The 27,955-nt window shown below is 39.8% G+C and overlaps 1 protein-coding gene across 1 annotated transcript in view; it reads left to right on the plus strand.

The window, feature by feature from the left end:
* Window positions 1-1,074: 1,074 nt before the first annotated feature.
* The window catches only part of VSTM4 (V-set and transmembrane domain containing 4), a 120,028-nt gene continuing 93,147 nt past the window's right edge, over window positions 1,075-27,955 (plus strand). Inside the window, exons 1-2 of the mRNA XM_074296109.1 lie at window positions 1,075-1,227; window positions 18,717-19,115. Of these exons, the coding sequence (XP_074152210.1) occupies window positions 1,173-1,227; window positions 18,717-19,115 (454 nt within the window). The 5' untranslated portion in view covers window positions 1,075-1,172. The remainder of the gene's footprint in view (window positions 1,228-18,716; window positions 19,116-27,955) is intronic.

A 27,955-nucleotide genomic window follows, 5' to 3' on the forward strand; every position in this document is an offset into this window, starting at 1 on the left:
GCCTGTATTGGAATCCAGGACTTCCTGGTTCTAGGCCCGTAGGAGAGCTACCCACTGCACCAGGTAGTTGCCCCTTTTGATCTATAGTAAATCTTTATTACACTGTTTTCTTTAGTTTACTCATCTTTCTAGCTCCTGACATTTGGATTAAGGCCCAGCTCAGTCCTCTGCTGTACTTTTGGGGGTAGCAGGAAGCTTTCAATGTCCAAAGAGATAATAGAGAAAATTTATACTCGGCCCTCCCCACCCCCACCCCTTTGTGTCTTTGTGATCCCTGACCACTCGATTTGAAGTTAGGAGGAAATCCTAGTGAGGATGAACAGTTCCTGAGCGTCCCACAAACCTCCCGGCGTGTCCTGGCAACCCTTCACCAGCAGCTCTCACACTGCACCAAGAGAAAAGCTGGGTTTCTCCCAGGCAGAGATGTGGTCACCTGCCCCTAATCCCACAGGCACCTGGGCCCGGAAAGAACCTGCTAATAATCCCGCAGTGCCCAGACTTTAAGATCTATTCTAGAGCAAAACTTAACTTCACCCATGTCTGAAAGGGGCATGAGGATGGGATGATAGAAGGTCGTCCTCCTTCGCTTCCTCCCAGTTGTTCCTTGACCATTACAAAAGAGCTTTTGTACGCAGAGACTGCAGACCGAGGGCCGGGCAGATCATGTGTGCGGGTCTCCCTCCCGCAGCTGCGGCTGAGGTCTAAATGCGCTAACCCGTCTCACCTCCCACAAAAGTTCCAGGCACAGCAACCCCCACTTCCCCTCTTGCAATAGCAAATGGTTGGGTGATGGGGAGGGGAAAGGAAACTTTCCAAATTGCTGGGAGTGCAGGAAATTGTACAGCGGACTCGCTAGGGCAGGGGAAGGAGGAGGAGAGTGGGGACGAGAAAAGGAGGGGAGAAAATAGGAGGAGGGGAGAAAGGTAGGGAAAGGAAGGGAAGGAAAAGGAGGAGGAGAAAGGGAGGCCGGGACGGAGAAGGGAGAGAAAAGGAGGAGGGGAAAGGGAGGCTGGGGAGAGAGAAGGGAGAGGAGGCGTGCGTGGGGGGAAAGGGGGTGGGGAGGGAGGCCAGAGGCGGCGGGAGGAGGGTTCGCGTCCCTCCGTCGGTCCATCCGAGGCAGGGAGGAAGCTGCGGCGCTTCTCCTCCAGTCCCGCCTGGCAGTGGATGGGGAGATGCGGCTCCTGGCCTTGGCCCTGGCGTTCCTGGCGGCTCGGGCTCCGGTCCCGGGTAAGCGGGGCAGGGACAGGGACGGTGGAGTGGGGGCGGCGCGGAGGCGGCGGGGCAGCCGGCCCAGCGCGGGCGCAACTTGCTGGAGTAACTTTGGCAGCTGGGGCTCCGGACTGTGCCCGGAGCGGCTCGTGGGCGCCTCTCTGCCGGGAGCTGCAAGGCTTGGAGTTGATGGGGGGGGGGGGGGTGCGGGATTGCATTTGGGAGCTCTTCTTTCCCTGCCGGAGGACGGGAGGGCGCCCCTGCCAGTTCCAGGACTTTGTCCGGGGGCCGGTGGGAAGTTGTGTTGCCGGGAGTCGCTCTGGAGCTCCTCCGCTCCTTTGCTTCCCAAGATGACCCTGGGAAGGGAGGGGAGCAGACGGCCACCCCTCCCTCCTTTCAGCCCTCCCCCTCCCATTCCCTGACTCTGGACAGAGAGAATCCTTCCCTCTCCCCGGGGCCGCAGGAAAAGGTGATACCCAACTTTCCCTCGGTCTCCCCCAATCGTAAGGCAGGCTGGGCACTCTTTTCCCGGTGCCAGGATAAGCAGGGTCGCAGACCACTCCTCCGCGAGTTCCAAGGCTGACGAGAGGAGCCCTAGGAAGCCTCCTGCTGAGTTCCCCAGCCCACCAGCCGAGGAGGGCAGGCGCCTGCCCGGTTGGAGAGCTCTGCGCCCACCCACCCCCCAAATGGGCCCGGGGCGCCTGCCCGGGCTCCCCATGTGATGTTTTCGCAGTACTTTCCCTTTGATGCCCCAAACCCAGACCATGTCTTGGCCCTGGAGCCTCTTGTAATCCGAGCTTTTGACTATTAAATTTTTTTTCTCTCCCTTTTTTCTTTCTGGCTCCCCAGGCTGCCTCGTCCCCTTTTTGTTTTGAGGCGGCTCTGAGTGAGTGCACTTTCTATTTGGAGAAGCTGTCATGAAGCTGGCTTCCAAGCTGGCTGGCTCTCCTGGTCAAACAACAGAAAGGAAAAGTTTGTTTATTGGAGGCATTTAAGACAAGAGAGTGAGAGAGTCTGGTGACTGCTTAAAAGGGACACACACACAGAAGGGTCAGCCGCAAACATTCTCAGGCTCTGGAGAGGATTTCTTAGGAAAGATTATTTTGCAACTTTCTGCAGACCCAGAGGAAAATCTGGTTCAGTCGTACACCACACTTAGACGCTAGAAGGGAATACGCTGAAAGTGGGTTTGGGCCAGAGATTGTAATATCCTCTTGTATCTTTTCCCTTGTCTGTCACCCTCTTCCTCTGGAACTGTGTGCTCCTTGGCACTCTGCCCTTTGGATGGACAATCGAAAGTGGTATTTTGCTCTGGTTTGCTAGTGTGTCCTTATATTTATTGCCTTTCCTCTTCTCCAAATCTGTTTTGGTTTGCAATATAGAGGGAAGGAGGAGAGAGGAAAAAGAGGAGAAAAAGAAGGGAAGAGAGAAAAGGAAAGGGAGAAGGAAAGAGGGGAAGAAGAGAGAAATAGTCAACAAATTCATTAAATGCTTTTTATGTCAGGCACTCTGCTAAACACTGAAGAAAAAGAAAAGCAAAAACAGGATCCCAGCTCTCAACTAACTCATATTCTAAGGAAGGAGACAATATGAAATGTCCTTGCACATACATGATATTTACATGCACATATACACACAGATGCACATACAAGTTATTTATATGCACATATACTCACACATAAATGCACACAGATGACATTTGTAGGCACACATTATATACACATTTGCATATACATATTTGTGTGCATACATACACATACACTATATATATACATGCATATACATGACATTTGTAGGCATATATTATGTATACACTTGTATATACATGTATGTGCATGATATTTGTATGCATGCATACACATACACTCATATATACATGCACATACATGGAATTTGTAGGCACATATATACACATTCACATATACATGTACATACGTGATATTTGTGTGCATACTTACACATGTACTCATATATACATGCAGTACATGCCATTTGCAGGCATATATTATAGACACACTCATACATATGTGTACATATATGATATCTGTATGCATATATATGCAATACTCTCCCATCTACATGCACATGCAGATGAATATGTTCATATGTGCATGTAACATGCATACACACATAAAAGCATTTTCTCTGATATGATATAATATAGATACAATGATAATTATATACACATACTTAATAATCTCAGAGCAAAAGCAATAGTGGAGAAAGGGCATTGTGCTAAAGCACAGTTCTAATTCTCAGACCACAATAATCTCCAATAGTTCCCTATTATTTCCAGGATCAAATGCAAAATTTCTGAGATTATCTTATATATTACTTGTGATATATATTAATACAATATGATATATATGTAATATATGAGATGTCTTATGATATGCTATGATTATCATAGCATATTAGCTAGATGATAATTTCAAAGAAAAGGAAGTAGCTGGGAAGGGGCAGGAAAGGCTTCCTGCAGAAAGGTAGAATTTGAACCAAGTGTAGAAGGAAATCAGAGGGAGGAGGTGAAGATGAGGTGGAATACCCTGTCTAGGACTGGGGGTCAGCCTGTGAAAATAGATGGAGTCAGGAGATGGAGTGTCCTATTCATGGAACTGGAAGAAGGTGCAGTGTTTTTAGATCTTTGAGTATATAGAAATGAGAAAAACTGGAAAGGTAGAAAGGGGCCAGTTTGTGAAGAACTTTGGGAGCCAAGAAGAGACTTTTGTCGTAAATCTTGGAGGTAATAGAGAGACATGGGAGATTATTGTGTAGAGCAGTGACAAGTGTCCTGTTCTGTCATCTCTCAATTATAATTCTTCTCTGGGAGCAGGTTTCTTTTCTGTAAATCCTTTTCTCTGTGAGCAGATTTCTTGGGAGGCTTCTGGAGCCTCCAGCCAGAGCAAAGGTAGAATCTTGAATCCTCTTCTTCCTGAATCCTGGCTCTGAATCTCCTCAAGCTTCCCTGAAGTTCTCCTGGGAAGTCTTGTCCTTGACCCAATTCAGACTGCTTCCTTTCAGACTCAATGTTCCTCTTTTTATCCTCTCTGAGAATGAGCTTGTGGGTACTCCCATGGGCTTGTGGGAACTCCTACAACCAATGAACTTGCTTCTTTAAAGGTATGAACTCCTTTAAAGGTTTGAACTAAAGGTGTGAACTCTAAGCTAGAGAATTGTTAAGTACCAGGCTAAATTAGACACGAGATAGCACCTAGTGATCCTAACAACATGTTCATAGCTGTACTTTTGTAGCTGAGTAGAAGATGAACTGGAATGGGAAGAGACTTGAGGCAAGGAGACCCACTGTCAGCCTATTGAAATAGAAAGTGGTGATAGCTTGTATCACTTGGTGGTTGTGTGAGCAGAGAGAAGGGGGCTGTTTTTGTTAGTTTGTCCTTCATTCTTGAAGAGGACCATGACAGGAAGGTAAGACCCTGAATTGCAGGGGAATTGGATTTAAGTGGGGGGAGTCATCCAGTCTCTTTCCCTTCCAGAGCCCTCTGGGTCCAGTGGTCAGATATAGGCCAGGATGACTCAAAATGACCCTGAGTACAGTGGCAGACCCTTGGCCCTTTCCCAGGTCTCATTTTGATTGAAGCAATGCTCATTCAGTGATTAAAATTAGGTAAGAAATGAGACAAAAATGATTTCTTTTACCTAGTCAAAAAAAAAAATCAATCTAGGTGGGGAAGATCCTCAGGGTTTCTGGACAAAACAGATCATTGCTATTTACACTAACTCTGAGCCATCAGAATCCAAACAATAACCAAATAACTCTTTGGGTTAAAGACAAGATCCTTAAGAAAGAAATCTAGCCCTTAACTCCCAAGATATCTTGTGAGGTTTCAGTGATTAAAATTTGTGTGATCAAAAAAAAATAAAAAAAAAAAAAAAAAAAAGGAAGGAAACAAGGAAGGAAGGAGGGAGGGAGGAGAGGAGGGAGGGAAGAAGGAAGGAGGGAGGGAGATAAGAAGGAAGGAAGGAGGGAAGAGAGGAAGGAAAGAAGAAAAGAAGGAAGGAAGGAAGGAAGGAAGGAAGGAAGGAAGGAAGGAAGGAAGGAAGGAAGGAAGGAAGGAAGGAAGGAAGGAAGGAAGGAAGGAAGGAAGGGAGGGAGGGAGGGAGGGAGGAAGGGAGGGAGAGAGGGAGAGAGGGAGGGAGGGAGGAAGGAAAAAGGGAGTCATGTTGCTCAATTGGAACTAGTGGGTCAATTACTACTACTTACAGGTTGGTGTTTGTCCTTCTTTCTTGAAGAGGACCACAACATTAGGAAAGTGATACCATGACTTGTAAGTGAATTAAATTTAAGTGAGGAAGGACTGTGCAAAGTCACCAGCTTTATCCTTTCTTCTGAGGTCTTCTGGATCCAGTGACAAGATATTAGCATGTCTGGAGATGGCCCTTGGAGACAAGAGGACACATTTGAGGGATATTGTGAAGATAGAAATAGCAAAACTTGTGAATAAATTGGTTATGTGAAATGAATATAAGTGTGAAGCCAGAAAGGAAGACTGGGAAAAAGAGAGGAAGGGAGGAAGAGGAGAAATAGAAGGAGAGGGGAGAGAGATGTAACAATTGAAAGTATTGAAACTATTTAAAAACTCCAAGGTTTGAAGACTGATCTTCTTAGCTGAATAGTAATCAGTTGTCCCCTGTGGAGAGGTGTCTCAGGAACCTGTAACCAAGGTAACCTTTTTAGTTTTGGGATGGAACACAAAGGAAAAGCATTATTTGAGCACAATATGCCAAACATTGTTTTAAGCACTGGATATACAAATAGAAAATAGAGATAATCCCTATTTTCAAGGAACTTCCATTCTATTATCAGGAGACAGCACATAAAAGAGGGAATGCATATTTCTATTTAATTACTGAGGCATGAAAAATAGAAGGGCAGGTGACAAGGCATCAGAGATGTTAAGGAGTAATGACGGGGTAGAAAGACAATGGGTCCAGGTTTAGAACAGGTTGGGACTCTGGGACATCTCAAACAGAATTAGAAATCTAGGGATCAGTAACTAAATGGCAAGGGGTATCCTGTGCCTGACCATGAGATTTGGTTGGAAAAATTAGAAATCAGTAGTTAATGTCAGCAAGTATGAATATTTGGACTTATTTGTGAATTTAGACTTATTCTTTAGTGCTTTGAGATCTCTACGTATATTGAATCTTTTGTTTGTCCTATTTTTTGATGTGAGCAAAGTGCTTATTTTTAAAGTGAAAATAATCCTGAATAAATATGATAACTTTCCTTTATACAATGACTTTTATTTTCGTTGTGAAACTCTAAAAGGTAGCAGGCTTAGAATTGCCTGGTTTTCCATCAGCAATATCACTTTGTTCCAAAAGACTCTGGCATGGATGTCACTGCTGAAATGTAGCTACCTCTGGGGTTTAGGAAAGAGCCAACTAGAACGCAGCTTGAGGAGAAGAGATATGGACTGCAGTACTTGAAGGAATTCATTACTTTGGGTAAAAGCACGCTGGGTGATAACATATTTGGTTACAAATGGAAACCCAGAGAGATTTTGAATCTGGGGAGGGAGAGGGGACAGCGTGAGATTTGTGGAGAGGCAGCTGGAGAGTTGGCCCTTACCATATTGAATGGAATGTAATTTACAGCAGCATTCCAATAACCTCATACTCTAAAGTAGCTGAATTCAAACAGGTGTCAGGGAAAGAAGTAAAGCTGAATTAATTCAGAAAAACATATTTTATTTTATGTAAGACAAAATATTATGAAAATGCAAAATTTATTAGCTTCCCTGGGGGCGGGGTGAAGGGAAGGGAGGAGGGAGAGAGAATGCCTTCCACTTCTCACTTTGTTACTAAATAGGGCGGCTCATTACTTTTCTGCTTCACCTCTATGTTCTTTTGGCTGTGGATAAAGTCCAGCCACAGGATAAAGTCCAAACTGCTTGGTCTATTATTCAAAATAGTACTTGATCTGACCCTTAGTTTCCTATCTAATCTCCCAGGACACAAAACTATTACTCTTCTATACACCCTCTAGCCAAACTGATATGTCCAACTTCTTGAATATGTTCCTTTTTTTTTTTTTTTTTTTTTTTTTTTTGAGCTCACACAGTTCCCTTTTCATGGAACTGTCCACTGCCCTTCATCTAAACACAGTAACTACTTCCCAGAAGTCTTCTCAGACAATCCCTTCTCTGCATCTTGAATTGTTCATTTTCCTCATGTGTCCGTAACTTCCGAGACTGAAATATTCCATGTCTTCCAGTCATACAATGCCAGATGAAAAGACATATTAAAACATGGACCTTTGTTTGTTTGAAGAGTTTGAAATTATTAAAAGAACTTGGCAATTTCTCAAAGAAATGTAACCCATTCTCCTGCTTAATTCTGAACCCAATTCATTGTCCACTTGAGGTGTCTCTCTAAGGGCTCTTCATAGGGATAGAAAGGAGATCAGTGATTATTCCACTGGTGTGGTATAAAACACCTGCTACTAAGGCAGGTCCGCACTTGCTTTGCAATTTACAGTCTTAGAATGTTGTCTAGAGTACTAGGAAGTTTACTAGGAAGTTAGGGATTTGCTTGGGGTTATACATAGAGTATGTGCTAGAAGCAGAACCAGGTTTTCTTGGCTTTGAGACAGGCTATCTACTATCCCATAAAGACAATCTATCGATAGACAGATAAACAAACAAACAGATAAATGGATAAATAGATGGGAGAGACAAATAGAGAAATAAATAGGAAGAGATATATAGATATAGGGAAAGAAAGAGAAAGAAAGATAAATATTTGGAAAATAGATAGGGATATATAGGGTTAGATAAGGAGAGATAGATTGAGCTAGATGATAGATAAATGGATAGATAGGAGAGATGCATAGATATAGGGAAAGATAAAGAGAGATAAATAGATGGATAAATATATAGGGATGGATAGTGTTAGATAAGGAAAGACCAAGTGAACTAGATAATAGATGAAATTGACAGATAATTGATGGATAACTTTTGGTGTGTGCTTTTGGTGTTTTTAAGATATGAAGGAAAAGTGAGGGAAGGTCAAACCCTCTGTGTGCCTGACACATAGTAGATGCCTAATACATGCTTATGGACTAAATGACTGACTGAATTATGGGAGGATCAAACAGGGTGGACAAACATTAATGGGCTGCAACAGTAATGAGGTCACAATCATAAGGAGGCCTAGAGTCCGTATCTTATGTTTCTAAATACAGTGTCATATCAAGGATCATCTCTTAAGCCATTTTAGATCTACCACAGGATGTTGCATACAGTAGAGACAATTAATTGCTCAGTGGGTGAAATCCTGGAGTACAAATTCTGCTTCAGACATTTAATAGCTGTGTGATTCTGGGTAAGACTTTCATTTTCCCTCAGCCTCAGTTTCCTCATCTGTAAAAGTGGGGATAATAATAGCACTTACTTAGCAGGGTTGCTATGAGTGTTCTAAAGACAGTGCTATTTCAAACTGCTAATACTTTGGGGACAACTTTCCTGTGGAAATCACTTTGCAAACCTAAAGTATATATAAATGCCACTTATTTGTAGGAGTGGTGGTGGTGGGAATGCTCAAGAATATTTGCTTCTAACCACATGGGGTCTGGAGGAAGAAGGGGAAGAAACCAAGGGAGTTCAGGGAGGTCTTGTGGTAGACTCAGCCTTGAGAAGCTGTTCTTTTTAAAAGCTCTTTCAAGGCTGACATGATGCCAGGAGTATGACTCTAAGGGAAGTCAAACCATTCTCAGGAGTAACTGAGCATCAGCCAGGTGGCCGTGCAAAAATGAAAGGAGTTTCTTCCTCTGTTACAGTTGATAGCAAGATTGGAGACAAAAAGAGAAAAGCAGACATAAAGGTCCTTTTCAGGAATCAGATCCTAGCAATAAAGGCACTAAAAATAAAGAGAGGTTTCAAATACATCTGTCAAGGGGCAGAGATTGGAGGGGAAATCTGTCTTTTTTTCTCTGTTTCTGTGTCTGTATGTGAAGTAAGACACTGTTTCCCACAAGGGGATGGGTCCATGTAGGTACTAGTAAGTGTTTAACAACAAGCTTTCTAAGGGGGGAGTGAATGCACAAAGCACTTTGAATTTTAATATATTTTACTAAATATTTTTCCTAGTCACTTAAGTCTTAATATCCAATAGAACAATAAATCAACCATTTGCTTGATTTTCAAAGAATAAATGATGCTAATGAAAATGTAAGAGGTCAGATAATCTGAGCGCTGTCTCATCGGCTTTCTCCTTGTCCTGTAAATATGGATCATAGATGTGAAAGTGTAAGGAGGTCAAATGTTTTTCTGAAGGTCACTCACATAGTATCCCAAGTGGGATTTGAATTCACCATCTCTTGACTAGCAAGTCAGGGCACTCTTCCCTATAGCAACGTGTAAGGGCCCTTTAAATGGGCGGACACAGTGCATCGGGAGATTGAGGCCCAGAAGTAATTTCTGTGGATATTAGGACTGCCCTTGGGCAGGATCCTGGCCATATTGAGATAGTTTCGTAATGGGTGACTCTCTCGCTGATTGGCTGTGTGTGTGACCTCACAGGCCCTATGTAAGCCCACTGCAGGCAGCAACCGCCCTCTTTAACCTGGTGCTCTTCACTCTGGCTCCCTAGCCTGGGTGGCCAAGCCAAGATGGGTAGCCAAAAGAGGTAAGGGTTTTGGTAGTGAACACATGGGTCTTCTGACCAGGTGTTCACCAGGGAACCAACAAGTCAGGGCATCAGTTAGGGCATTATGTGAGTAGGTATAATAAAGGCTTTTAAGATTACATGTGGTTGTTCTTGAGTGCGCTACCGGTTATTAAGCTATAGATTCAAGAGATTGTGGCCAGAGACCTTAGAAGGCCTCAGAGGAGGCGAGCCAGGTAGAGTTCACACTGCAAAGGACAGTGGTCAAAGGTACTCTGGTGGGTCTAGGACAGACTAGTAATTGTAACTGCCAGGAGAGCACGTTACAGCAACGCAGCTTGGGATTTATGTTACAAACAGCAGAATCATCTTACGGACCTGCTGCTCTCTAACACACAGCTACAATGGTTATTCAGCAACCAGAGTCCATGCACTCAAAGTCTTAGTTTATAGTTTTAACCCTTGCTTGCCCTCATTACTGGAGATCCTCCTACCAATTTGTCCCACTTTTCTTCTCTCTCCATCCTTTGTAGAGGGGCAAAAATAATCTACTTTATTCATAAATTTGGGCAGATTATTCCTTTGCTCAAAAGTGTTTACTGTCTCCCTATTATCTAGTGATTAAAATTCAGACTTCTCCTGACATTCAAGGCTTTCCAAAATCTAGTCCCATCCAGATTCTCCATCTTGATCTCATATAACTTTTTCACACCAGTCAACAAGGAGTATTCTGTATCTCCTGACTCATTTGATTCCAATCTCTTCTGGAGATTGGAAGAAAGGAAGGTCTTTCCTTCCCCTCTAACGTGGCTAAATTCTTTAATTCAGGGCTTTTTAACCTGGAGTCCATAAACTTTAAGTCTTTTTTTGATAATTGTATTTCAATATATTTCCATTCCTTTATAAACTTGTGTATTTTATTATGTCCATCTTAAAACATTCTATATCATTCAGAAGAATCCATTGGCTTTACCCTACTGACACAAAAAAGGGTTATTAACTCCTGTTTGGATGTAAAACTCAACCCCTACCATTTCCAAGAAGTCTTCCTTGATTGTCCCTGGGCAATCTCACATCCTTTGAGAGACTACATGGTGCAATGAAAAGAATGTTTGTTCAAGTTAGGGTAATGGGAGCTTGGGTTCAAATCCCAACTTTTGTACTTTAAGCTTGTATGAACTTGGGCAAATTATTTACCTATCTTGAACCTCCATTTTCTCAACTATCAAGGGAAAAGTTGTATTAAATAATCTTTAAATTTCTTCTCATTCTAGATCTGTCAGCCTATGAGTTTTTAGCCTTCAGACCTCACATAACTTTTTAAAATATGTACTTTCTTGATACATTTATCATGTATTATTGCATAAAATAATTATTTGTAGGTTTGCTTTATTCCTTCTATTGGAGGGTAAAGACCATGAGATAAGATGCCAAGTCTTATTCAAGTTTGTTTTTTCCTCCATCAGCATTTGCCATATTAAGTACCATAAATGCTTAATTAATGACTTGAATGGAAAAGTTACAAATATTTTGAGAGTAGACATGAATAGTAAAGAAGGTTAAAGGTTTTTCTAATAATTGAAATTGTTCCTTTAGTGAGGAAACTGGGAACTTGGATGATTAATTGGAGAAATTGAGATTTAATTATGGAAACACTAGTCATAGGAATAATGACTTGCATTTACATGTGGCTTTATCATTTGCAAAACACATTTTCTATAACTCTATCTGCTACCACTATTATTATTTCTATTTTACAGGTGAGTAAATTGAGGTTCAGAGAGTGCAATCAATTGGCTGATATGCATGTGGCTAGTAAATGGCATCTCTACAAGTAAAATTAAAGCCTTTAAATATTAGTTTTAGTGGAACTTTATCTTGTTCCTTTTTCCACACTTTTTTTTTGTTCTCTACCCTCAGAACTCTCTCCTCTAAGGAAGAAAAGCAATAAAATCAATTAAACCAAACAAGTGGGCACATCAGTCATGTCTAACAGGACATTCTGTCCCTGTAGTCCACCACTTCTCTCTCAGAAGAAAGGAAATAGACAAGAGGAGAGCATTCTTTCTGCTTGGACGCGGTTTTCTTTCTGGCATTATGGCAAACATGGCAGGATTGTGCCCTACAAGGTGACCTGGCATCAGTGCTTCCTGCACCCCTTCACCTGGGCTCTGAAACTCTTGGGGCCTTGGGAGCACAGGAACCTTGCTGGCCTCCAAGAGCGGAATCTGGTTCCTTCTAAGGGACTGAGAATCTATGGCTCTTTTTCCTCATATTTCAGTCACTATAAATAATCTGGTTTTTCATGCGGCGTTAATAGGAAGAGGCTGGCGAGCAGGGTTGAGTCTGTCCTATCACGCTGGCCATATTGTTCTAATTTCCTGCTTTTCTCAGCTCTCCCTATCCCCAGCAGGGAGCCATTTGTGGGGTGACTTAAAGTCCTGAAAACCAGCGACTGCTTCTCCCGGGCAGCTGTGATGGGAAATGGGCCCGTGGGGCACAGTCTGAGAGTGGCTCCCCAGGGAGGTCCTGCAGCCCACGCAGAGCTCTGGCCTCAGGGTGTACACACTGTGCACGGAATTCTACCAAGAGGGTTGCAGGGGGCCTCGGCTGCAGGCTGTCAACCATTCGTACCTGCTCAGCCTTGACCAAGCTCCCTTGGGAGTCCCAGCAACACCCTGGGGACTTCCTGGTCTGGTCTTAGGGATGCAAAGATGTCAGCAAGCCACATGGTCCATCCATGGATGACTCCTTTCTTTCCTTTGTTATCAGACTGCCTTTTTCAATCATATATTTCTTTAATACAGCCCATTAATATACTCATGTTGGTCTGGTAGTGGATTGTCTCTAAATATAGACTGTTCCCTGAGAGAGAATACACACATCTATAGTCACATACACACATAAAAGTGTATATGTACATGCATGTATACATACACACACCTATGCACATATATACATATGTATATCTAATATATGCATATATAATCCCTAAGCAGAGACCTCATCTCTAAAATAAGGGATCTAGGTTAAGTGGTCTCTGAGTTTCTTTCCAGATGTATATCTATGAACTCAGGAAATTACTTTCCCTGGTTCAATTATTTTCCTCTCTTCTATTGCTCCATTCCCCCCTACTCTGTTCTATTTATTTATTCGTATACACTGAACAATAATGTGATTACAGGCCAAACTCAAGCTTTATTCAAACCAGACTTAGGAATAAAGTAAAGCCCGTATTTGGAATCATGCACTTTTGACACAATATTGGGCACATGCTTTCTTCCAAGGACAGTTTTCCTTAGTAATATATGGATAGTAATAACCCAGGCCTTGGCATTATAAATCATAAACAAGGTACTGTCCTTGCTTTCAGAGAGCTTACTATGTTGATAGGCAATGGATGATATCTAGCTCTATATTGATTTATTTATTTCTATTTGTCTATGTATGTATATATACACACACACATATATACATATACACACCTATATCTATATACTTATATAGTATATATGCAAATAAATTATATACATAAATATTAGATAAATTAAAAAAAATAAATCTCACTTTAGAAGGCAGCTTATATTCTACTCTAAGTAGGGAAGTTAAGCTAAATGCTCACTTTAATCCCTAATTCATATAGAATGGGATATGTCCTATAAGAAAGATATAAATCCACTATTAGGGGAGTTCAAAACAGGAACAACTTTCTTTATGTTGAGGGGCCTGGGGAGAAGTCATGCAAAGAGGTAACATTTGGACTTTGCCTTGATAGATGAATAGGATTTCAAAAGAGTCAAGTTGGGAATTCATCATTGAAGAGAGTGCTCAGAGCAATGGAGAAAAGGTTGAGTCCAAAATCTTGGGTAATAGATTTTTTTTGGTGCTTTGGAAAAGGATAAAGAGTAGGAACAGAGAAGCAAAGAGAAGGGTATGGGGAGAAACAGTAGACATACCAGTAGTATGATATGGAGGCCAAGGAAAGAAAAGTTATCACTAGTCCTGTACAGAGAGATCAAGAAAGATAAGGGCTGGAGCAAGGTTGAGGTTATTGGAGATACTTGTTTTAGGAGAATGGTGGTAGACAAAGTCTTATTATAAAAAGATAAGAACTAAATAAGTAAGAAGGCCGTAAAGTCAGCTAGTGCCTGAGCATTATCATGATAAAAGGACTGATATAAAAGGACTGATACTGGACAGCAGCAGCATGATTTAATATCATTACTTTTGTCCTTGCCTTTATTTAGGTTGTAAGTGTTCATTCATCTCATATAGTTCTGGGCTAAGCACTGTGAGAAGCAAAAGACATGGATGCTGCCCGCAACAAGTCTGCCATCTAATCAAGCCTTTCTTATTCATTTCAATTCCATATATTTTTTTTAATATCAGGAAAATAACTGAGTTCAATGATTGTCTCCCTCTTCCCCTTGAAATTGGCTGATGAAATTAGAAAAAGTATTTTTTTTTTGCTGAAAATGTTACAGCATTGTTTTTTAAAAAAAATATGCAATGGCCAGATATAATAAAGAAAACTTGACTATAAATCGTTACTTTCCAGATGTTACTGATTTTATTTAGTTATAGCAGCTGCTTTAGAGAAGACCACCCTCTGTGGTTATGGAGTCCTCTGATAATTGAACATAAATGTCTGAAATTGCAATGAGCAGGAGGAAGACTTCAAGAATTCTTCCTACTCTCCACTCCTTCTCCCCAACATATATATATATATATATATATATATATATATATATATATATATATATATATATATATATATATATATATATATAATAAATATATATATATATATATATATCTTCTCCTCATTCCTTCTTCCCCCCCTCTCATTTTTACTCTATTTCAATTATACTAAATACAGATCCATTCAATGGAAAGAGTTAAAGGCTTTGGAGTTAAAGGATCTAAGTTCCAATTTTTGTTCTGTCTCTGTGAGTCTTTGGGAAAGTTGGTCAACAAGCATTTATTAAATTTATTTGTTGTCATTGAGTCATTTTAGTCATGTCCAGTTCTTACAACCTCATTGAGGGTTTTCTTGGCAAAGATACTGAGATGTTTGCCATTTCCTTCTCCGGCTCATTTTACAGATGAAGAACCTAGGCAAAAAGGGTTAAGAGATTTGCCCAGAATCACACAGCTAAGAAGTATCTGAAGCTGAATGTGAATTCAGATCCTCCCGACTCTAGATCTCGTGCTCCAGTGAGCCACCTAGCTGCCACAAGCATCATCAATTATTCTAAGTGCAAGGATATAAAAAAGGCAAAAAACCCAAACCTACCAGCAAAATTCCTGCTCTCAGAGAGCTTACAGTCTAATGAGAGAGAGAGCATGAAAACAAGTGGCTACAAACAAGCTATGATATACAAGATAAATGAAACATAACCAATGCAAAGGAGGCACTGATGGTAAGGGAGATCAGAAAAGGCTTCTTAAAGATGAGGGATGAGGAGGGAAAGAATATGCTCCAAGGCAGGAGTTGGAATGACAAGGAGCAGCAAGGAGACCAAAGATTGGATCACAGAATATATGCAGTGAGTGAGTTGTGAGGAGACTAGATTATAAATGGCTTTGGATGCTAAATGGAGAATTTTATAATTGATCCTTGAAGTGACAGGGAGCTTCTGCTATAATCAGAACTGAGTTTTAGGAAGATTAATTTTACAGTTGAGGAGAGGATGAACTGTTATGGGGAAAGGCTTGATACAGGGAGATCAAAGAGTGGGCTATTTATTACCAGAGTCTGGGAGAGTGATGAGGGGATGCCCCAGGATGGTAGCATTGCCCAAGGAGAGAGGGAAGTATATGCAGGAAATGTGAGGAAGGAAAAATGACAGGATTTACCAACAGATTGGGTATCAGAGACAGGGTGAGAGAGGAAGGAATTAAGGGATGTTTCAAACCTCTGTAACTGGGAAGATGGTGGTGTCCACAAGGCTAACAGGGAAATTCAAAATTGAGGAGACCCTGGGGGAAAGATAAATTCAGTTGTAGATATGTTGAATTTAAGAACTCAATGAGTCTAAAGTTCCTGGGTCTTAGTTATTTCATCTCTAAAAGTAGGGAGTTAGACTGAATGCTCTTTGAGGTTTCCTCTAGCTGTCAAGTATTTTTAGCATAGATGCTCCACATCTCCTTGTTCTGTCTACTTTGGATCTCTGTTCCTATGTGACCTTGATATTGGAACTTCAAGGTTAGAATGGACATTATAGTTCAATTAGTCTGATCTCTACTATTTAGAGTTTGAGAAACAGATTTCCTCAAAGAACTAGGATCAGAATTCTAAATCTTGGATGGATTCGGAAGAGAAATTGCCTTCATTTCCCAGTTAACCCTTTATCTTCTGCTCCTTTGAGACTATGAGAAGTCATATGAGATACGAGCATATGGGGAATGCTCTGAGAACTTCCTCCCACTCTCAGGTGTATGTCTGCCTAGGAAATGATGACAATTTGCCTTTACCGGCAAATGCTGGTATGTCAGGTTACACTTGTATTTAGTAAATGTCAGGTTACATTTTTATTCCCTAAGTTTTAACAATGCTTGGGATTTCTTTCCTCCTTTCTTCTCTTTTTGTTTCATCTTCAGAAACTTATGAGATCCAAAAAATTAGAAACATATTAAAAAAGAGAGAAGTTATTCAGGCAAGGCATGTCAGAGGACCTAGATTCAAATCTTAGGGTCTCAGTTTCCTCACTTTGACTATCACAAATGATTTGAATGAGGGTGATATTGTATTTATGCTGATCTGTGGATGAAACCTAGCATTCCCTGCAATTATTTAAAAACATTAGTCTGAGAAGGTAAGGTTCACATGACCAACTGAATCCATGCAAGGATTTGCTGGTAAATGTTTAATATCTGCTCTCTCAAAAACAAGAATGCAGGACACATTTTAAAGTTTAATCTTCATTACTAACATTTTCTCCATCACTTTCCTAAATCTAGAAAATCCACAAAATGACAAATCAGTCTTCATTGGTAGCAATTGCACATTTCTAAATGTCCATGCTGAAAATTTAATCATGGGCTCTCCCCAAACTATTAGCAGCTGACTGTGGGACGGTGTCAATGACAAAGGATTAAGAGCCCCTGCTCCTAATGGCACCTAAAGACTCTTCCACCTTTATGAGGTGGCAGTAAAGAACACCTGAATCCTTCATCTGGTCAGATGAAAACTCCACTTTGATGGATATTATTAGTTTTGCATTGCTTAAGGGAAGAAGGGAGAATTGAATGCTAATGTTCTCTATGAATAGAGAATGAGTTTGGAGTCAGGAACACCCGGTTCGAATCCCAGCTAAGGTACTTACTGGTAGCTGTGTGACCAACAAATGATTCAGCATCTCTGGGGCTCAGTTCCTCAGATGCAAAATGATAGGGACCCCTGAGGTCCCTATCAGCTCTAAGGATATGGTTCTGTGAACCAGAAGAGAAAATAGGAAGGCCCGTTTAGGATTTTTTTTATGTTGGTTGTTATTTCCTTTGACTAACACATCTGGTTTCACTTGATCCACTTCTGGTACAACACATGTTGATCCTTGTTAAGGGGCCTTAGTGAAGTTTGCAATGATTAGGCTAGAAAAGAATAAAAAGGCAGTTACATTATCTTCTGTCCCTATTAGGCCAGATGGTGCTTTGGAAGCTGAACATGTCGCCCATAACATCATTTCCAAGTATACTTTAATGTTAGAGGTGAAAGGAGACTTTAGTGGTATATGGTTCAACTCCCTTCCCTCACTGTATGGAGAAGGAAACTGAGTCCTAAAGAGACTCAAAATCTTGAAAGTAATTTTCTTTTCAGCAAAAGGTGGAGACTGATATTGGATGAATATTTTTTTAATTCTACCTTTTCTTCATCTTTCCTAACTTCCTTTCTCCATCCTTCCCTTTCTTCTCTTTTGTTCCCTTCTTATTTCTTTGCTTCCTTCTTTTTTATCTTTCCTTCTCTCCTTCTTCCTTTCCTCCCTTGTTCCCTTTTCCCCTCCTTATATCTCTCTCCTCTCCCTCTCCTCCTTCTTCCCTCTTTTTCTCCGTCTCTGGTTGTGTCTTTCTCTCGTCTCCTTCCCTGTCTATCTCTGTCTCTGGTCTTTGTCTCCTTCTCCCTTCCCCCATCTTTTTGTCTCTCTTTCTCTCTCTCCCTCCTCTTTCTCTGTCTCTCCCTTCCTCCCTCCCTCTGTCCCTCCCCCCTTTTTCTCTGTCTTTCTGGGTCTCTCTCTATCCTTCCTCCCTCCTTCTCTTTGTCTCTGTCTCTCTCTCTCTGTCTCTCTCTCTCTTGGTCTCTCTCTCTGTCTCTCTCTCTCTTGGTCTCTCTCTCTGTCTCTCTCTCTGTCTCTCTGTCTCTCTCTCTGTCTCTCTCTCTGTCTCTCTCTGTCTCTGTCTCTGTCTCTCTCTCTCTCTCTCTCTGTCTCTCTCTCTCTCCTTCCCTCCTTCTTCCCCCCTCTCTGTTTGTCTCTGTTTCTCTGTGTCACTCTCTATGTCTCTCTGTCTGTCTCTGTGTGTATGTGTCTCTCCCTCCCCCTTTCTCTTTCTCTCTGTCTTTCTCTCTCCTTTCTTCTATCTACATGCATATATAGCATATGTCTGTCTATCTACCTTCCCCCGTGGAGTGCAATCTCTTTGTGAGCAGTAACTATTCCTTTTTATGCTTTGTCTCCAACACCTAAAACAATGCTTTCCACATGGTAGTTGCTTAAAAATGTTTCCTGAAATCAGTTGTGGTCTCCATACATTATCACTAATTGGGGATGAAGAATCCTAGTAAGGGATGAAGCTGTATACTAAGAGCCTTGGATGAAAACGAGCTGACTCCACTCAAGGGCAGGGCTGAATCCTCGTTATCTCCTTTGTCTTTTTCTTTGCAGATGTTTGTGAAGCCCTCAATGTAACGGTCTCACCAGGACCAGTTGTCCAGTATTTGGAGGGAGAAAACGCGACCCTTTTTTGTCATGTTTCCCAGAAAAGACGGAAGGACAATTCCCTGGCCATTCGTTGGCTTTTTGCACTCTCTCCATCACAGGAGAAGCTAATGATCAAAATGACAAGACTGAAGATGATTCAGTACTATGGAAATTATAGCAGAAGTTTTAACCGTCAGAGGCTTCGCCTCCTGGAAGAAAGGTATGGGAGACTGTACAGCCTCTCTGTTCTAAACCTTCAGCCAGCAGACCAAGGGAGGTACATATGTAAAGTCCACGAAGTCGGCAAGCACAGGAGTAAGTGGACCACGTGGTCGAATGGCACGGCAGCCACAGAAGTCAGAGGTAAGGAATCCTCTCATCCTGTGGGCAAAATACTTAGTGGGGTAGGGTCACATCATGGCAGAGGATCAACTATATTGCTTTGTGATTTATTTCTGCAGTTCTTGAGGTAATGTTCTATTTAGATAAGGGAGGAACTGAGCATAAAAATGTACTGCTGTATGTTTTGTACATGTCTACACATATACTCGGTGTCTTCCCAATAAGCTACAAACTCCTTAAGGGCAGAGAGTGCTTTGTTTTGTCTGTACCCACAACATATAACATGATTCCCCGGGCATATGGTAAATGCTTAATAAATAAATACTAGTTGATTTTTGGTCTATGAAGACATTATTGAGATTAAAAGGATACTGTGAGCAACTGAGTAAAACCTCCAGAGATTCTGGGTCTTCATTGTTGCTGTTAAGATGTTTAATTTGACAAGTGTGAAAAATACCTCCACTGAAACTCACCTGTTCCATTCATCTGAAGTAGGTAACTGCTGGGCCATTGAGAAGTTAAGAGACTTGTCTAGGGCTCCAGAGCTATAATATGTAAGATATGGGACTTGATCTCAAGTCCTTCTAATAACAAAGCTGTGCCATGCTTCTCCAACCAGAATAAAATTTAGTCAGTCAATAATCATTTATTAAGCACCTACTATATGCCAGGTACTGTGCTAAGCCCTAGGGATATAAAGGAAGACACAGGATTGTCTAGTTCACCATCTGTGTTCAGAGTTGAATTATGATTTGGTCAGTTGAGTTCTGCCACATAGCTCATTATTTTCATTTGCTTATTTGTGTTTTGTTATTTTTAGAGGAGAGAGGATATGGGTGAATGGTCCTTTATCTTTTTTGTTTCCTCATCCTTTGTCTTAATTAGGTTGCTTTATAAATTCAAATCAATAATTATGCAGTTTGGCTTGTCTTTGGAAAGGTATTCCATTAAGGAAGAAAAATACTGACCAAGTAGTTCAATAAGGGCTCCCAGAAAGGAAATATTAGTCATTTGCATTTTGGCTAAAGTCATGTCTATTAGATGTTGGTATCTCAGTTGGTGTTTTTGACCATTGGGAACAGCTGGAAAACAACCCTCTTCTTTAGTCAAGAGCTAACAGACAGCAACCCATACAAAGATAGTATAGACTATCTAAATACAGCTCCTGAATTTTGCTAATATAAGAAAGGGCAGGGAATCACATGAAGTTCCTTTGACTCAACCATATTATGTGTAAAATGGAAACAATAATATATGTATAAAGTGTCAGAAATCTTAGAGGAAAATGCCTTGTTAATGAGGAATAATTTCTTTATGTGATAAGAATGTGAATATGAGGAATATTATTTTCTTTACTGATTAAAATTATATCTCGAGTTATTGAGGAATTAATCATGCTAAAGGCTACCCAGGTTAGTAGATGCCCAAGGAAACATAGACAATCCTCTTCCTTTGATTCTATATATGTAAAACCAGGGAAAACTGTGAATAAATTTCATTTTGATGTAAAATCAAATAAATGTATAATTATTATTATGAGAAATATTTTTTGAGAGAGATGTTTTTTCAATGAAGACATTTAAATTAAAGCAGTCAAACTTGATTTTCCTTCTGACTTTACTGGCAGTATTGTCCTGGAGCAAGGGCTCCAGGTATAGTTGTCTAATTTTTCTCTCTATGTAAACGTAAATTTATTAAACAACTAACTTTCAGTAAAAGCACACATTTTCCCACCATCAAGGATAGTAAATCATATAGCTGATTGTTATGAAAAGGGGACTATTTCCCAAAGTAATCTGTAAAATAGCTTCCTGTTTATCTACTTTATTTATATTAAAGTACATACTAGAGCCATATGTTGAATAGCTTGGCAATGATTTCTCTGAACAAATTAGAACATTCTGCATTCACTCAAAGCAATTATCCAGTCCATTGTTCAATGAAAACTTTCTATGATTTGAGTTTAGATTCACCCCAGTTTAGCTATTTGGAAAAATGCTCCATTGTGAATATAGCCTTAGGTAATTTGTGAAATTTTAATGGCAATGGAAGTGTTGCATGTTGGGAGTTTCTTTGTTATATGTTCATTCTCTTCCTACCAACTACTCCTCCACCCCATTCCTATACCCTTCTCTTCATTTTTTTCCACATTGCTTTTTAATTCCTTTATCATCTTCTTACTTCTGCCTCTTGACCTCTCTGGCTTTTTTCTAGATTTGGAACAAATGTCCCCTTCAGCAAAGGTCTCTATTTCCTCCTCCTTTTGAATCTTATGTTCCTTCTTTATATGTAACTTGTATTTATCAATTTACATTTTGTCTCCCCCCACCCCATTATTACATAAGCTCCTTGAATTCAGGGACTATTTTTTGTCTTTTTATCTTTCTATTCTATATTTAGTGTAGTGCTTAGTGTCTAGGCAAATCTAAAGATGGTAAGTTTTTATTAAAAGTTTGTGAATTGTTTGTTCTGAGAACTGAAGGATGTCACAAATGTCCTGAAATAATATTCACTAGGAATTTCCAGAGATTCTTGGAATCTTATTATTATGTCTTATTATATGACCTATAGGATTCTTATTCCAGGTTTTTATTTTTTTAAGATTTGTTTTATCACAGAAGGTCCAAGTTGGAAAGGACATCAAGAACCCCAACTCCCACCAACTCCCTAAAAATTCCCCCACTGCCAACACTCCTGAAAAGTGGTTTACTATCCTTCCTTCGAAGAACTTCAGTAAGGGGGACACTACCATTTCTTGGGGCATCGTATTCCATTCTTGGATAATTCCAATTGGGAGGAAGTTTCTCCTGACCTCAAGCCAAGATTTGCCCTTTTGAGACTTCCACCCATTGTTCCTTGTTCTATCCTGTGGATCAGAATAAGCCAAGACCTTCTTTCTCATGACATTTCAAATAAGTGGACTGAATTAAACGATTCTTTCCAGCCCTCGGGGTTTTACTCTTTACCTTGCCAATTTCTTGCTTGGGTTATGACCTTCTTTCCATGCTGAAATCTGGGTTTACTGTTCAGGTTTTTATTTTATGAGCCATTTAAACATGAAGTGAGCTAAGTCAGACAAGGTGATTTTAAAAATGAGGAATTGAAGATACACAGTTCTCTCTTTCCCCCATTTATTAGAAATTGTTTCATATAGCAGTCTTGTAAAGGGAGTAAAAGAATGGCTAACTGAAGTAAAAAGCCAGAAGCCAGTTTGGTGAGTTAGGGGAAACTTATATCGTGAAGTGAAGAAGAGATAATTGTGTAGAGTGGTTTGTAAATAGATTCCTGTTTAAGAACTATGTGGATGTATTTGTGGCTCCATTAGAATGATGTCTATTTACCAAGGTGAAAGGCAGTATGACATAGGAACTAACCGCTTGGTTTTAAATCAAGAAGACATGGGATCCTGTCCCAGCTCTAATATATATTGCATTGTGACACCAGGAGAATCATTTAACTCTTAGTTCCCCAATCAGCATCTTAGTTGCAGGTCAGGCACTGATGTCCATTAGTAGAGGGACTTCCCTTGTCAGAAATTTTTGAACGGCAAAATAATGGATCTGGTCCAAAACAAAGAAATGCCTGAAGAAACCTGATAACTATTCTGACTACTATTTCATCCTTTTTCACCATTTTCTTCCCCTCTCCCCACTCTTTCTCTCTGACGAGATGAAATTTTAGGTTTATTCTTCAGAGAAAAGAAGCATGGTCCAGTAAGAATAGGACTACGAAAGATCTTAGTTCAAGTTTTGCTTCTGATACACACTAGTTTGGGGACTTCAGGCAATTCACTTTTCTTCTACATACTATAGACCTATGGTTCCCAACATGTTTTTGTTCTAAAAACTTTTTTCAACAATTAAAATTGTATTGTGAACCAAAGGTAACTTACTACTCTTGATATTCTTTTAAATTATTTACTGCTTAAATCACCATTAAAGACCTTAGCAGGAACCCCTTGGAACCCAGTGTGTTTAAGAACTCTTGTCTTAGGCCCATTTTCTCTAAGTATGGTGTTATCTAGTTATTTTCTTTTTCCCTCCAAAGTTTTTTAGAATATCTACTTGAAATTAGTTGATGGAAAGTCTTTTTTTTTTCAGTTAGCTTTGTAAAGGTGGATTCATCTTTTTCAGTAGGTCTTTCTGAGTCTGGCATGTACTAGGTGCTAGGAATATTTTTAAAAAGTAAACCATCTCTATCTTCATTCTGTTGTGAGAATAGAACATGTGTGAAGTTTGATATAAGGTAAGTTACACAGGGGCAGATTGAGATCTACAAAGTGATCTAAGACGACTTAAGAAAGCATGCAACAATTGTAGGCAAAGTTATATCTGGAAAACCACCTGAGCTAACTAAGGCTTTAAGGAAAAATTCAGTAAGTGTAGATAATAATGATAAAAAAAATATTGTTTAAAGGTTTGCAAAATGCTTCGCATTTGTTATTTACCTCATTTGATTTTGATCTACACCCCCTATAAGCTGCTACTGTTTCCATTCTATAGATGAGAAAACTAATGTTACAGATTTTAATTCACTTTCCCAGGGTCCTACATCGAGTAATTATTTGAATGCTCTAACCATTCTGCTTCCTCAGCATTTGTCAGATATAACAACAACAATAAGTAGTATTTATGTGGCACTTGAAGATTTACAGTAATATTAATAGCTCACATTTAAATAATGCTCTAAGATTTGAAAGTTCTTTATAAATGTGAGAACATTAAGAAACCGAGGTCAGAAAGCTAATAAAAACCCAGAGTCAGGATATGAATTCAGGTCTTCCTGAGGCCATCAAGGTTTTATCTATTGTATTGAAAAGTGCCTGACACACACACATATATATACATAGGATGGTATTCAGGAACAGTGTAATGCAGTATAATGGTAGCGCACACAGAGAGGAATTACACAGAGCGATGGCTAGGTACATAGAAGAGACCTAGATTGGGAAGGGTCTTAAATGTCTCTGTGTGGTATTTTTACATTGTTCTAGACAATGGGGAGCTGCTGGGGGCTTTGGAATAGAGGGATGATATAGCGTGCCCTCCTTGCAGTTACAATTACTAGTCTGTCCTAGGCCCAACAGAGTTGCAGTGTCAACTCTACCCGGCTCGCCTCCTCTGAGGCCCTCAAAGGTCTCTGGCCACAATCTCTTGAATCTATAGCTTAATAACCGGTAGCACGCTCAAGAACAGCCACGTTCAATCTTAAAAGCCTTTATTATACCTATTCACATAATGCCCTGACTGATGCCCTGACTTGTTGGTTCCCGAGTGAACACCTGGTCTGAAGACCCATGTGTTCACTACCAAAACCCTTACCTCTTTTGGCTACCCATCTTGGCTTGGCCACCCAGGCTGGGAAGCCAAGGTGAAGAACGCCAGATTAAAGAGGGCGATTGCTGCCTGCAGTGGGCTTACATAGGGCCTGTGAGGTCACACACACAGCCAATCAGCGAGAGAGTCACCCATTACAAAGCTATCTCAATATGGCCAGGATCCCACCGAAGGGCAGTCCTAATATCCACAGAAATTACTTCTGGGCCTCAATCTCTCCTTGCACCGTGTCCGCCCATTTAAAGGGCCCTTACAGGATGACTTCTGTTCATCAAGGAGGTTATTTTGGCATCTATATAATGGGCAGGTTGGAGGAGAGAAGAACAGAATTAGAAGATCGGTCAGAAAACTATTAATAGTAATCTAGGCAAGAGGTGATGAAGAAGAATCTGAGCAGCATTACTGATTAGAGGGAAAGAAATGATGGGAGCAAGCTTTGACTTTTTTTGACCCCATCCTGTCTGACTTGGAAATCCCCTGGATACTCTTTTCTCTGATCCTTATTCTCTTTCCTGTCTTCAGTATCCTGACAAAAGCTCAATCCAGATTTCTATTCCATGAATTCATTTTTTTCTGATAAGCAATAGAATTACTCACCAAATTAGTATTTTGTTTATTTATTCTGCTGTTTCTATGTCTTCTATGTCATCTAAAAATTATTATGCATGTTTGGAACTATGCCCAAAGGGCTATAAACATGCAAACCTTTTTATCTCATAGTATCTACTGATCTCTGCTCTATATCCCAAAGAGATAAAAGAGGGGAAAAAACCCACATGTGCAAAAATGTTTGTGGCGGCCCTTCTTGTAGAGGAAAGAAATTGGAAACTGAATGGATGCCCCTCAGTTGGGGAATGGCTGAATAAATTGTGGTATATGAATGTTATGGAATATTATTTTTCTGTAAGAAATGAACAGCGCAATTTCAGAAAAACCTGGAAAGACTTACATGAACTAACGCTATGTGAAGTGAGCAGAACCAGGAAAACATTGTACACAGATACAAAAATATTATGTGATGATCAATTATGATGGACTTGGCCCTTTTCAACTTGAGATGATTCAAGGTAATTCCCATAGACTTTAGATGGAAACACACTGGGTTCCAAGGAGTTCCTGCTAAGGTCTTTAATGGTGATTTAAGCAGTAAATAATTTAAAAGAATATCAAGAGTAGTAAGTTACCCTTGGTTCACAATACAATTTTAGTAGTTGTTGAAAAAAGTTTTTAGAACAAAAACATGGTGGGAACCATAGGTCTATAGCATCCAGAGAGAGAATTATGGAGACAGATTGTGAATCAGAGCACAATATTTCCACCTTTTTTGTGATCATTTGCTTGTTTTTTTTTCCCTTTCTCATGTTGTTTTTTTTCCTTTTCATCTGTTTTTTTTTTGTGCTGCTTGACAAATAGGAAAACATGTTTAGAAGAGTTACCTATGTTTAACCCATATAGGATTACTTGCTGTCTTGGGGAGATGACGGAGAAAAATTTGGAATGCAAGGTTTTGCAAAGGTGAATGTTGAAAATTATGCATTTGGAGGGCAGTTAGGTGGCGTAGTGGATAGAGCACCAGCCTTGAATTCAGGAGGACCCGAGTTCAAATCTGGTCTCAGACACCTAACACTTCCTAGCTGTGTGACCCTGGGCAAGTCACTTAATCCCAGCCTCAAAAAAAAGAAAAAAAGAAAACTATGCATTTGGAAAATGTATTTGGAAAAGTAAAAAGCTATATTTTATTTGAACTTTCATATTAATATAATTTATTAATTTGAAATTTATTAAGAATGAGTATCATAATGGGTAGAGTGATGGCTTTGTAGTCAGGAAAAGAAAAAGATCCTGCCTCTGACACATAGTGACTGTATGATTAAAGGCACATCATTTAAGCCCTTAGTTCTCAAAACAACTTAAAGAATGGGAAGGAGGAATGTAAAATTAGCATTTCTTGGGATGAGGTATTATAGACTAGGTTAGTCAAATGAAAAAGATTATCAGTCAAATAAAGTCAAATGGGAGTTATGGAGGTAATATTTATATACTTCCCTGCCCTGAGCAAAGGAGAAGAAAAGACCGTTTTTTTAAATCTGAGAATCATTATGAAAATAGTAAAATCTTTATTGATAAAGCCCATTAAAGGGAAATAGGAGTTTTAACAGAGTTCAAAACAAGGAGAAAGGGTTTAGGAATTAAGAGGACCATGGGATTAGAAGGTGAAGGAAATCAAGAAGAATGCCTAGTCAAATAGATACTTTATGTACATAGACCCTGATATCTGGAGGTGTGGCCTAGGTAAATCTAGAGTATATAGACGGCAAAGCTTAGATCCTTTTTTATTTTATTATAGCTTTTTATTTACAAAACATATGCATGGGTAATTTTTCAACATTGACCCTTGTAAAAACTTCTGTTCCAAATTATTCCCTCCTTCCCCCAATCCCCTGCCCTAGATGGTAGGTAGTCCAATACATGTTAAATAGTTAAAATATTTGTTAAATCCAATATATACATACATATTTATACAGTTATCTGCTGCATAAGAAAAATTGGATCAAGAAAGAAAAAAATCTGAGAAAGAAAACAAAATGTAAGCAAACATCAACAGAAAGGGTGAAAATGCTATGTCGTGGTCTACACTCAGTTCCTGCAAAGCTTAGATCTTAATAAAATACTATTTTAAAAAATTATTATGCTTCAAGACATCAGGAATGATGTCTATTCAAGTCTCTATTTGGCCAGTTCCCAGTGAAGTAAACGATTCTATAGCAATTAAATATGCATTAATATATTAAATATGCATGTATATGTATAGATGTATACATATGAACATACATACATATATACATTGTCATAAAGCAATCCCATCTATCCTCATAGCTTTAGAGCTAGAAATCAAGTTAAAGAGCATGTAGCCCTACCCCTGTCATTGTACAGATAGTGAGACTGGCCCACATATGTTAACTGATACAGAAATGCAAAGCCAGGATTTGAACTCATGTTCTCTGTCTCTCAATCCAATGCACCACAGTAGTCTATTTTAGCATTTGAATTTTTGAGTACATATATCCTTTCTATGTAATACATTGACATAGTCAATCCTTTATTCAAACCATTATCCCTACATGAAATTAGTCTCTGCCAGTCCATACCCATCCATCCTTTAATGTTGTGGAAAGTTCCTTAGCGAGATCATCTTATTATGATCTCTTATAATAGATGGGAAAACTGAGGATGAGAGAAATTAAGTGATGTTCACAAATTCATGTAGAGAGCAGAATTAGGAATTTAATGCATATTCTTAAACTCAGAAATCAAAATTTTCTACACATGACACCATTAATCCAAATAATAGTTATATTATTCCTTAAATATATTACATATTATGCTTTCTGTCTCTAAATGGACTGCAATCTCCACTAGCATGAGGATCATGTCTTCTATTTCATTTGAATATCATAGGTACCAATACAAGAGAAAACAAAAGAAAATGTCTATCCTCAGGAAACTTGCATTCTCTGCCATTAG

The sequence above is a fragment of the Sminthopsis crassicaudata genome, chromosome 2 (assembly GCF_048593235.1).
Source record: "Sminthopsis crassicaudata isolate SCR6 chromosome 2, ASM4859323v1, whole genome shotgun sequence".
Taxonomy (NCBI): Eukaryota; Metazoa; Chordata; class Mammalia; order Dasyuromorphia; family Dasyuridae; genus Sminthopsis; species Sminthopsis crassicaudata.